The sequence below is a fragment of the Cherax quadricarinatus genome, chromosome 68 (assembly GCF_038502225.1).
Source record: "Cherax quadricarinatus isolate ZL_2023a chromosome 68, ASM3850222v1, whole genome shotgun sequence".
NCBI classification, from domain to species: Eukaryota; Metazoa; Arthropoda; class Malacostraca; order Decapoda; family Parastacidae; genus Cherax; species Cherax quadricarinatus.
In genome coordinates, this window is record NC_091359.1 from 19,655,329 (window position 1) to 19,668,665 (window position 13,337).

The 13,337-nt window shown below is 42.8% G+C and overlaps 1 protein-coding gene across 3 annotated transcripts in view; it reads left to right on the forward strand.

The window, feature by feature from the left end:
- LOC128697698 (uncharacterized) overlaps positions 1-3,259 on the forward strand; it is an 80,709-nt gene extending 77,450 nt beyond the window's left edge. For all 3 annotated transcript variants that reach the window (XM_070099745.1, XM_070099746.1, XM_070099747.1), the window contains one exon: positions 639-3,259. In XM_070099745.1, the coding sequence (XP_069955846.1) occupies positions 639-2,201 (1,563 nt within the window). In that variant the 3' untranslated portion in view covers positions 2,202-3,259. The remainder of the gene's footprint in view (positions 1-638) is intronic.
- Positions 3,260-13,337: the final 10,078 nt, after the last annotated feature.

Consider the following 13,337-nt stretch of genomic DNA (forward strand, 5'->3'; position numbering starts at 1 on the left):
GCTTTTCGGTGATGTCTGCTGTGTGTTGGTAGCCTGGAACCTAACCTGCCATATAAGTAGGGCCCTGCTGTATGTATACCATCTTTGTTTAAATGGAAATATGCAAAATACAACAGTGAAAAGATAAAGTAATTTCATGTGTTCAGACACAAATCTTGATTCCAAATATGTGTATCTAAACTCACTAAAGTGCTCATTATGGTATTTTTTTCAAATTGGTGGTCTCAAGTGATTTCTTCCCAAATTAATGTAGAATATAAAAGTCTTAAACATTAATAAAATAACATATGCTAATGTACTGTAATGGTATGTGTTGAAATAATTATTAATTATAAGACATTGATTACATGTTCATCATTTTGCTCAAGATACATGGTTTTCTTTCCCATCAAAGGAGGTTCCCTGACACTGGTGAAGGGATCTACTCAAAGAATGGGAAGCTCCCTTACTGTTATTGATCAAACCAGATTACTTCCCATTCACCAGATACTGCATAACCTCTCAGTTTTAGCACTTCCCCATGAATATAATTTTACAACTTTCTTAGTGGGAATAGTTTGGTGTGAGTAGGATCTACCTTACATGGGCCAGTAGGCCTACAGCTGTTCTTTGTTCTTATGCTCTGCTCTTTTTTAAAGCCTCCAGGTCGGGCACCAGAACGGATGTGGCAGAGCGGATGGTCTGGCAGAAGTGCACGTCTGCTGGGAAGACAGGTCGAGCAGGAGGATAATTTTGACAGATCACAAGGGCTGACAGAGTATATTTTGCATAACATGCCTACTGAGCCTGATCCATCAGAAGAACAGGCTTGGCAAAACATGCCTGACAGAACCCATCCAGCAGAAGATTGGATCAGGCAGGATACCTCTGACAGAACACGTCTAGCAGAAGAACAGATTGGGCAGAACATGTATGGCAAACGAAGACGTCTGGAAGAACACTGGATGAGGCCAGATACTTCTGGCAGAACACACATGGCAGGAGATTGGGTCAGGCCAGACACTTCAAGTAGAACACGTATGAGAGAAGACTGGGTCAGGCCAGACACTTCTGGCAGGACACCTATGAGAGAAGACTGGATCAGACCAGACACTTCTGGCAGAACACACACAAGAGAATGGATCAGGCCCAACACCTCTGATAGAACATACATGAGAGAAGATTGGATCAGTCCTGACATCTCTGATAGTACACACATGAGAGAAGATTGGATCAGTCCTGACACCTCTGACAGTACACACATGAGAGAAGACTGGATCAGGCGTGACATTTCTCGCAGAACACAAACAGAAGAAGACTGGATCAGGCCTGGCACTTCTGATGGAACACACATGGAAGAAGACTGGATCAGGCCCAACACTTCTGACAGACAAACAAGTCTGCCAGAAGATTGGGCGAGGCAGAACCCCTCTGACAGAGGAATAAGCCAGGCAAAAAGATGGAATAGGCAGAACATTGCTGACAGAATACATCTGGCAGACGAACAGGGCAGGCAGAGCATGGTCAAGGGAACACATCTGCCACATGGAATGCATCTCACAGAACAGGTCTGGCAGAACATATCAGAGAAAATACGTCTGGCAAAAGAACAAGTCAAGCAAGATATGGCTGACAGAATAAATCATGAAGAGCAGGTTTGGTCAGACAGAACAGCTCCAGCAGAAGAACAGGTTGGGTATAACATGTATGGCAGAAGAACAGGTCTAGCAGAACAGGTCAAGCAGAACATGTTTGATAGGCAAAATCTGACAGAACAACAGGGCTGGCAGACAATGTCTGACAGACTAGATCATGCAGAATGGCAGGACTTGCCTGGTGGGAGGGATTTTCTGGCAGAACAGTCCTGGCAGGAGAACAGTTCTGGCAGAACACATCTTTTACAAGAACGGGTTTGGGAAGCTATCTGGTCTAGCATAAATGAAGGGCTGGTCGGAGAAGAGGCTCAGCAGATGAGCAGATCAGGCAAAATGCATCTGGCACAACAGATCTGGCAAGAAGTCTGGTATAGCATGGAGGGTCTGGCAGAAGAAGAATCCTGGCAAGACACTTCCGAAGAACACTTTTTGCAGCACAGGCCAGGGCAACGAGCATTCCAGGCAGGAGCACAGGGCAGGCAGAATAACAGGTTTAACAGGAAGCCATATTTTTCAGGAGGGCAGATTAGGCAGAACAAACCTATGAAAAATGCTTCTCTCCGGTGACGAATATTATTGCAGTCTGAAGGGCCACCCCAACTCTCTGTAACAAGCCCAACCTTCAGGAGTCGTGGAAGATAATAATACACAAAATCTTGGCAATAATGGGCAAGGAATGATAATTTTCTTTGGGGAATGGAAAAGGGTACAGGTGTTAAAATTTCCCACCTAAGCCTCTGCAGAGCCAAATGACACAAAGCTGACAAGTAGTGAAACAGACACAATTGAACAGAAGGAACTTTATTGAAGCATTTCACCAGCAGAACAGACTTCTTCAATCACTTACCGATTGAAGAATCCTGTTCCATGGGGAAAACATCTCGATATAAATAATTTTGAGCCCTAAACCCACGTGGGTCATTCAGCCCAAGTCATGGTGGAGGCTTGATCCTCCGTCTGCTGAGTTCATCTCTACAGAGCCAAGTGCACACAACCTACACGATTCGGTAACCAGCTCTAAAATAGCCATAAATTGGGAGGAAATGTGATTGATGCTCTAACAGATGAGCACAGTGGACAAGTGTGAGGACAAGTGTCCTAGAGAGAGTGTGAAGAAAATTTGTTTGTTGAAACAGCAAGACATCCACACACCAAGGCCAGTGCAGATGTCTGATGCAGCAGCTGCTGGTGTATTTTCTAGTTTTCTTTAGTTGCTTCATTATGTACCTCTGTTTTAACTACTGCCCACAAAATAGATATACGAGGTGCATAATTCTTCTAAATAAATAAATATGTTCGATTATTACATTTGGCTGTGTGTTTAGATTGACATGTGTTGGTAGTTGGGAAAATTTGGATACCTGTAGACAAAAAGATGTTTGTTGTGATTAATATTTATCACTACAAAGGTTTTACACAGAATAGGATAACCCAAAATTGGTAGGAAATTGCAACAATTATGTTTGGTCTACCAGATAACATTACAAGTATGTGGTACTTTTAACTGAAGTCATTTTTATTTTTAAAAATTTTATCAAATAAATACATTGCCTCAAATTATGAATAATTATGCCATTTGGGCTTTTTTTTTCTGATTCTCAATCTGAATAAAATGTGATGGTGCATTGGTCAGTTTAATAGTACCTGACCCTTCAAAGATATTATCTTGACATTAGTGATGGGCTTTTGATACAAGAAATTGGAGCTGTTCTTTGATTAAATGTCCTGGGCATGACCCTTGAGGGTTTAACACTTTGATTTTAATAATGATAAAATGTATATACGAATGTGCATGCAGAAGGCACTTTAGTTACCTACATCACCCAGATATGCTAACCCTTCCTGCCCTTCTCACCGAGTTTTAAAGCTGACCCTCTTTATGATTGACAGAAACTGACCTTTTACACCAACTCTGATATTTATTTCACACATCCTGTAACCCTAACCTTGCCAGGTTTTTGTGTACACTGTTCAGCTCGGCACACTGGCAGCGCTGTATGACCATGGTGGTTTAGCACTTAGTTTTGATTATAATCAGTGCTCTGTGACCCTTTCAGGGTTAGCACTTAACTTTATTATAATACACCAGTGCCACATGAGGAGGGTTTAGTGTTTTATATAATTCCATCCCTGGGATCAAACAGTTACCACCCATGTGTTACATGATTCCTACTAGTTTAGTGCTTCCCAATTGATCATTATAGGTTAAATGCTTCCCCAGTGAAAAATGTATATGATGGGGTTCCTCTGTCAGCAAAGGGCTTTTATCTAACGAATTGGAGCAGCTATTTTTTTTTTTCCTGGATCAAGCCTGGTTACCTGCCATTCTTCATGCACTGTATAAGACCTATGGGTTCAGTGCTTCCATATGTGGCCATGATGGAACATCCACACACACACACACACACACACACACAAATGGGAAGCAGGTAAAAGTGGTCCCAAAACTGTACTTTTACAAGATTAACATATGCCTTGTCAGGCAAAAATTATACCTGAGGTCTTGAGTGAGGACCCACTAAACAGCATTTTCTAGATATGCATTCACATGTATAATAGAACCATTAGTGCCCTGATTTTAGTATAGATGAGCTTTTACAACTTCAAACCCCATTTTACTCTCCACAGCTATAGCCCCTCGAGGGAGGTTCCTTGCTGCTGGTGAGGCTCTTGATCTAGGGAACTAGATCTGTGCTCCAGTTCCCTGAATTAAGCCTGAATACCTTCCATCCCCCCACAGGCACTATATAATCCTATGGGTTTAGTGCTTCCCCCTTGATTATTATAATCTCCACAGCTATGCTTGCCATAGAGATGTACACGTCGTGTCGAATCAAGCAAGCGAAAAGTTGTGTATGCAATAATTTCGCAAAAGCCATTCTGAACCTAACGAAAAAAATGTATTTCATTGTTTGTTTATTATTAATTATTGTAAACTTGTCTAAAATGTGTATTTATAGTGGTACCCCGAGTTGTGGCCAAAATTTGTTCCAGAAGGCTGAGTGCCATTATGAACGAATTTGTTCCCATAAGGAATAATGTAAATTAGATAAGCCAGTTTCAGACCCCCCAAAAATACACTTACGAAAGCACTTATAATAATACAATTACATAATTGTTTGAGTTGGGAGCTGTACAAAACTTTGGGTGCCACTGTAGCTGGATTAGGCTAAATTAAATTGTGCTTGTTATAATAAGGTTAGGTAAGTTTTCTAAGGTTCTTTTGGTACAAAATTACTTTTTTTTACATTAAAACAAATTAAAAATACATCTTCAAACGTATAAGAGACAAATTTAGAAAGGACTTAATTTTGAAATTTTTTTTTGCTAATTGACTAGTCTTACCTATGTAGCATGACATACACACCATGAGTCTTGTTATATATAATAATATATCTTTATTTACTACCAGCGCTGTATAGCCCTTGTGGCTTAGCGCTTCTTTTTGATTATAATAATAATAATAATTTATTTACTACAAGTACATGTACAAGGTATACAGTCCTAGCAGACATTGATGTCATACCATTATATAGAAAAGCACCTTGTTATGCAGAGCATTTTGGGCAAATTAGGTCAGTTTTGTCCCAGGATGCGACGAACACCCAGGTATCCATTTTACTGATGAACATAGACAACCGGTGTAAAGAAACACGTCCGATGTTTCCACCCCTTTGCCGGGAATTGAGCCCAGACCCTCGCTGTGTAAAGCGAGAACTTTTGCCACGATGCCCCATGGTCTGGTGACAAGTTGCAGTAATCACTACTTAGAGGCTTAAAGTATTCTTGACATGGTGAACAAGTTAGGTTCAACCCTAATGAATCATATAGTAGATAGACTTTAAATCTCTCAAATCCTTAACTTGTGAATGTTATGCCTTTGAGGGTAGGGTGCCTTGATGCCAGTGATGGGCTCTTAGTCAAAGGAAATGGTGCTAGCTTCCTCATCCTTGGAACCCCTGTGGGCTTAGTTCTCTCTGTGAATGTAATAATACTCATCCTTGGATCAAATCTGATTGTTTCCTGTTTCCACAAGCCCTATATAACTTGGGTTCAGCTCTCCTCAGTGTAATAATAATACACGTGCCAGACCTCGGATACAAGGTGGTCTCCCAAGTGCACTTGTACATTTCGTTGGAGAAGGTATGTATATCTAGTTGTTATAATCGTAACTCAAATTTTTAAAGGGGTAAGCCAGCGGAATGCCTCGGTCAGATAACCAAAAGCTCCAACTGCAGGTCATGATATGACTAAGACCTGCACAGGAAACACTTGTCCTGTTTCCTGACAAACCTAATTGTTGGAGTCCTGAATGGCTCTGCTACTCTTATAAGCAATAGCCATTTCCTAGTTTAGCTAAACAAAGGAAATTACATACACTTCCAGTCAAACAGTTAAACAAATTTAAAAATCAAATCTTTATTTCTAAGAATTGTACATAGAAGTTACAATAATTGAGAGTAAAGTTATGATATAATTTAATACATTTGCATGCATACGTATTCACTGTAAATGTTACTTCATCTATGTGTACAGTCTGAAAAAAAATATGAAAGGCAAGTATTTGCTAGTAAATAAGACTAACGTCAAAACTTGCGAGCTTGTTAACACGACACGGGATCGAGAAAGTGAATTTGGTGCACTGGTCTATTCCCCTCCTTCACCCCTCAAGGGCAGCGCTGTATAGCCCTTGTGGCTTAGCGCTTCCTTTTTATTATAATAATAATCACCCCTCAAGGAAAGTTCCTTGATGCTGATGAGGGGCTCTTGATCTAGGGAATTGGATCTGTGCTCCAGTTCCCTGAATTAAACCTGAATGCCTTCCACATCCTCCCCACAGGCACTGTATAATCCTATGGGCTTTGCACTTCCCCCTGGATTATAATAATAATAATCCCCTCCTTCAGGAGAGGGTCCTTAACCTAAGACCTTGAATCTGTGCTTTACTTCCTTCGCTTGAGCATTCTCCAAGAATGTAATAATAATTGCTCCCAAGCATGGCCAGATTAAGGCATGGACTCTGGGAGCTGCAGCTCAGAGGCCTCCACCAGCTTGAGGGCCTAGTTTAACCTCTTTATTATGCACACAAGACCCATCCTGCAGGTGGTGGTCAAAAAATTACAGAGGTACATAGTGGGTCCAGGGACTGGGCTGGAAAGTTTTTGATGAACAAGTTACAAGGGTAATGAGCTATTTACATGTTAATATCTGGTCACAATCATAATGAGTTATTTATGCAAACATTAATTAGGTCTCTCTCTCTCTCTCTCTCTCTCTCTCTCTCTCTCTCTCTCTCTCTCGCTCTCTCTCTCTCTCTCTCTCTCTCTCTCTCTCTCTCTCTCTCTCTCTCTCTCTCTCTCTCTCTCTCTCTCTCTCTCTCTCTCTCTCTCTCTCTCTCTCTCTCTCTCTCTCTCTCTCTCTCTCTGTATGTATATATATTATTGTACCCACGAACAAGTGGTATTGATCAATAACACTACAATTAGCCAAGGAGTTGAACCCATGCTGCTTTGGCCTGCCTCATGGTGGGCGAAAACTCATGATGCCTTAATCCACGGGACCATACAATCCTTAAGAGTAGCGCACCCAGCAGAACTGATTGTACTCGCTACCCAAAGACACACGATGGCGTGGATGACTCTAGGCTAATTTCATTCCTCTCCCTGTTTGGTGTACTAGTACTACGAGCAGTATTATATATAATTGTACCCACGAACAAGTGGTATTTGTGGAAAATATTGTATATATTTTCCGGAAATACGGTAATTTATAGGTAAATAGATGCCCTATATTGTATTTTTAAAAGAAGTATGTTATCGAAAATGGGAAATCTGCGGCTGGGCAGGATAGTCGCCATTTTGTTTGAATTTGTATTAGAACGTTGGTGAAATGGGAAGAATTTTTCGTGCTCTAGAGGTTAAAATTGCGCTGACACCTCTCAAATAGGAGGCGAAATTGGTGGATATGCATTCCTGCATAACTTGAGATATCAGGCGACTGGACAAGACCTCTCCAGGAACCTCAGATAAGCTCTCTAGATTTGTGTGTAATTCTGGCCAGCATTATTTTCATAGATTTAGTTAGAGTGAGGTTTTCTGAGTATGATACACATTAATCTCCAGTCAAATTGGTGAGTGATATTAAGATATATTTTCCTTCTGTTATGTAATTGTGTATATATATAACCATTTATTATTTTTAATATACAGTCCACAAATTTATATATTTACCAGAATTCCTGGTGATGTATAATTCATTTAATTAATAGGTCCAGAGCAACTTGTGGTTATGACAGTGGTAGGTATCGAAGGGGGACATTTTTGCGACCTAGGTGTCCCAAATTCCTACTTGTCTAGCTGATAAATAATAATTATCTATGTATATTTATTGTTATGTACATAATTATACATACAGATAAATGCAATTTTCCACAGTATTGATCAATAACAACACCACGACTAGCCAAGGAGTCGAACCCATGCTGCTTTGGCCTGCGTCAGTTCTGCTGGATGCGCTACTCTTAAGGATTGTGTGGCCCCGTGGATTAAGGCATCATGAGTTTTCGCCCACTATGAGGCAGACCAAAGCAGCATGGGTTCGACTCTTTGGCTACTTGCAGTGTTGTTAATGTATGTATGTATGTATGTATGTATATATATATATATATATATATATATATATATATATATATATATATATATATATATATATATATATATATATATATATAAACATTGATCTCTGGCTGAAGGAGACTCGAACCTATGAACCTTGGAACAGGGTACGCAGTGCTTTACCAATCTACCCACACTGGACCAATGCCTTGGAGTTCAGCTTGCGCTAGACTTTTATCCAAGGCAGTCCCTGGACCCATTGTGTACCTCTGTAAGCTGTAAATACCTTTGTAACTTGTCATGATTGTGACTAGACCTACCTGGAGTTCATTACCTTTGTAAATTGTGAGTTCATTACCTTTGTAAATTGTGAATTCATTACCTCTGTAACTTGCTCAGCTATCAAAACTTTGAGGCCCAGTCCCTGGACCCATTATGTACCTCTGTAATCTTTTGACTACCGCCCACAGGATGGGTATGGGGTGCATAATAAACATATTAAACTAAGGCAGCCAGCTTTCAGGGAGAAAGCTTACAGCTTTTCATCTCATCCCCTGCATGCATCAGCCTTACTAGAGATATTAACAATGCAAGGAATTCGCAAGAGCAGGCGAAATATACACAAACACTGATCTCTGGCTGAAGGAGACTCGAACCTACGAACCTTGGAGCAAGGTACGCAGTGCTTTACCAATCTACCCACACTGGACCAATACCTTGGCGTGTAGCTTGCGCTAGACTTTGATCCAAGGCAGCCAGCTTTCAGGGAGAAGGCTTACAGATTTTCATCTCATCCCCTGAAAAGCTGTAAGCCTTCTCCATGAAAGCTGGCTGCCTTAGATCAAAGTCTAGCGCAAACTGGACTCCAAGTTATTGGTCCAGTGTGGGTAGATTGGTAAAGCACTGCGTACCTTGTTCCAAGGTTCGTAGGTTCGAGTCTCCTTCAGTAAGAGATCAGTGTTTGTGTATATTTCGCCTGCTCGCGAATTCCTTGCATATATATATATATATATATATATATATATATATATATATATATATATATATATATATATATATATATATATATATATATATATATATATATATATATATATGTGTGTGTGTGTGTGTGTGTGTGTGTGTGTGTGTGTGTGTGTGTGTGTGTCGTGCCGAATATGTAAAACTGGTCAATTAGCAAGAACTCATTTAAAATTAAGTCGTTTCTTAAAAAAAAAAATCATATACGTTTAAAGATATATTTTTTCATTAATGTTAATGTAAAAATTTATAATTTTGCACCAAAAGAATATTAGAAAACTTACCTAACCTTATTATAACAAGCGCAATTTATTTCAGCCTAATCCTACTAATATATTTTAAAAACGTTTACAATAATTTAATACTAAACAAACACAATGAAATATATTTTTTTCGTTAGGTTCAGAATGATTTTTGCGAAATTATTGCATACACAAATTTTCACTTGTCCTATACAGACATAGCCCCACTCCACAAAGGGGGCAGTAAAGCAACAGCAAAGAACTACAGACCAATAGCACTAACATCCCATATCATAAAAATCTTTGAAAGGGTCCTAAGAAGCAAGATCACCACCCATCTAGAAACCCATCAGTTACACAACCCAGGGCAACATGGGTTTAGAACAGGTCGCTCCTGTCTGTCTCAACTATTGGATCACTACGACAAGGTCCTAAATGCACTAGAAGATAAAAAGAATGCAGATGTAATATATACAGACTTTGCAAAAGCCTTCGACAAGTGTGACCATGGCGTAATAGCGCACAAAATGCGTGCTAAAGGAATAACAGGAAAAGTCGGTCGATGGATCTATAATTTTCCAGGCCCGGTGGCCTGGTGGCTAAAACTCTCGCTTCACACACGGAGGGCCCGGGTTCGATTCCCGGCGGGTGGAAATTCCGACACGTTTCCTTACACCTATTGTCCTGTTCACCTAGCAGCAAATAGGTACCTGGGTGTTAGTCGACTGGTGTGGGTCGCATCCTGGGGGACAAGATTGAGGACCCCAATGGAAATAAGTTAGACAGTCCTCGATGACGCACTGACTTTCTTGGGTTATCCTGGGTGGCTAACCCTCCGGGGTTAAAAATCCGAACGAAATCTTATCTTATCTTATCTTAACAGAACACAGAGAGTAGTAGTCAACAGACTAAAGTCCGAGGTAGCTACGGTGAAAAGCTCTGTTCCACAAGGCACAGTACTCGCTCCCATCTTGTTCCTCATCCTCATATCCGACATAGACAAGGATGTCAGCCACAGCACCGTGTCTTCCATTGCAGACACTGCAAGGCTCCAGGCGGACATCAACCAAATCTTTCAGTGGGCTGCAGAAAACAATATGAAGTTCAACGATGAGAAATTTCAATTACTCAGATATGGTAAACACGAGGAAATTAAATCTTCATCAGAGTACAAAACAAATTCTGGCCACAAAATAGAGCGAAACACCAACGTCAAAGACCTGGGAGTGATTATGTCGGAGGATCTCACCTTCAAGGACCATAACATTGTATCAATCGCATCTGCTAGAAAAATGACAGGATGGATAATGAGAACCTTCAAAACTAGGGAGGCCAAGCCCATGATGACACTCTTCAGGTCACTTGTTCTATCTAGGCTGGAATATAGCTGCACTCTAACAGCACCTTTCAAGGCAGGTGAAATTGCCGACCTAGAAAATGTACAGAGAACTTTCACGGCGCGCATAACGGAGATAAAACACCTCAGTTACTGGGAGCGCTTGAGGTTTCTAAACCTGTATTCCCTGGAACGCAGGAGGGAGAGATACATGATTATATACACCTGGAAAATCCTAGAGGGACTAGTACCGAACTTGCACACGAAAATCACTCACTACGAAAGCAAAAGACTTGGCAGACGATGCACCATCCCCCCAATGAAAAGCAGGGGTGTCACTAGCACGTTAAGAGACCATTCAATAAGTGTCAGGGGCCCGAGACTGTTCAACTGCCTCCCAGCACACATAAGGGGGATTACCAACAGACCCCTGGCAGTCTTCAAGCTGGCACTGGACAAGCACCTAAAGTCAGTTCCTGATCAGCCGGGCTGTGGCTCGTACGTTGGTTTGCGTGCAGCCAGCAGCAACAGCCTGGTTGATCAGGCGCTGATCCACCAGGAGGCCTGGTCACAGACCGGGCCGCGGGGGCGTTGACCCCCGAAACTCTCTCCAGGTAAACTCCAGATGGAATCCACAGCATGTGCACTTCGACTCCACTGTCCACAATCCTATCATACTTGTCTGGCCTCAGACACACACATACCACAGTTTTTACTTAATGGATTGAGAGCATCTATGGATGAAAGACGACCAATTACAATTAAAGTGTCAACCTTAGATACACGGACGCATTTGAGTGCAAGGAGTATGACAAACAGTTCTGTTTGAAGGGTAGAGGCCCAGTTATTGATGCGTGCTCCAATTTCTTTATGAGAGCCATCACTCTGCTTGACAACAGCAGCACTACCAGCTGCACCAGTGTATGAAATCAGCAGCACTACCAGCTGCACCAGTGTATGACAACAGCAGCACTACCAGCTGCACCAGTGTATGACAACAGCAGCACTACCAGCTGCACCAGTGTATGACAACAGCAGCACTACCAGCTGCACCAGTGTATGACAACAGCAGCACTACCAGCTGCACCAGTGTATGACAACAGCAGCACTACCAGCTGCACCAGTGGACTGGTGAACACACCCATCAACATAAATAATTTGTGAGAGAGTGTGCTGTGTAACTAAGTCCTCCGAAGATTAAGTGAAGTGTTCAGTTATTGCTGTAAGTTTTTAACTACAGTATGTTATTGCATCACGTATATGATGAACTGTTGACTTTTGTGATTATTTTTTCCTTTTGAATATATTACTGGGTGCCTCACAGTACCTGTAGCACAGGGGCCTCACAGTACCTGTAGCACAGGGGCCTCACAGTACCTGTAGCACCGGGGCCTCACAGTACCTGTAGCACAGGGGCCTCACAGTACCTGTAGCACAGGGGCCTCACAGTACCTGTAGCACAGAGGCCTCACAGTACCTGTAGCACAGGGGCCTCACAGTACCTGTAGCACAGGGGCCTCACAGTACCTGTAGCACAGGGGCCTCACAGTACCTGTAGCACAGGGGCCTCACAGTACCTGTAGCACAGGGGCCTCACAGTACCTGTAGCACAGAGGCCTCACAGTACCTGTAGCACAGGGGCCTCACAGTACCTGTAGCACAGGGGCCTCACAGTACCTGTAGCACAGAGGCCTCACAGTACCTGTAGCACAGAGGCCTCACAGTACCTGTAGCACAGAGGCCTCACAGTACCTGTAGCACAGAGGCCTCACAGTACCTGTAGCACAGAGGCCTCACAGTACCTGTAGCACAGAGGTCTCACAGTACCTGTAGCACAGAGGCCTCACAGTACCTGTAGCACAGGGGCCTCACAGTACCTGTAGCACAGAGGCCTCACAGTACCTGTAGCACAGGGGCCTCACAGTACCTGTAGCACAGGTGCCTCACAGTACCTGTAGCACAGGTGCCTCACAGTACCTGTAGCACAGGTGCCTCACAGTACCTGTAGCACAGGGGCCTCACAGTACCTGTAGCACAGGGGCCTCACAGTACCTGTAGCACAGGGGCCTCACAGTACCTGTAGCACAGGGGCCTCACAGTACCTGTAGCACAGGGGCCTCACAGTACCTGTAGCACAGGGGCCTCACAGTACCTGTAGCACAGGGGCCTCACAGTACCTGTAGCCCAGGGGCCTCACAGTACCTGTAGCACAGGGGCCTCACAGTACCTGTAGCACAGGGGCCTCACAGTACCTGTAGCACAGGGGCCTCACAGTACCTGTAGCACAGGGACCTCACAGTACCTGTAGCACAGGGGCCTCACAGTACCTGTAGCACAGGGGCCTCACAGTACCTGTAGCACAGGTGCCTCACAGTACCTGTAGCACAGGGGCCTCACAGTACCTGTAGCACAGGGGCCTCACAGTACCTGTAGCACAGGGGCCTCACAGTACCTGTAGCACAGGGGCCTCACAGTACCTGTAGCACAGGGG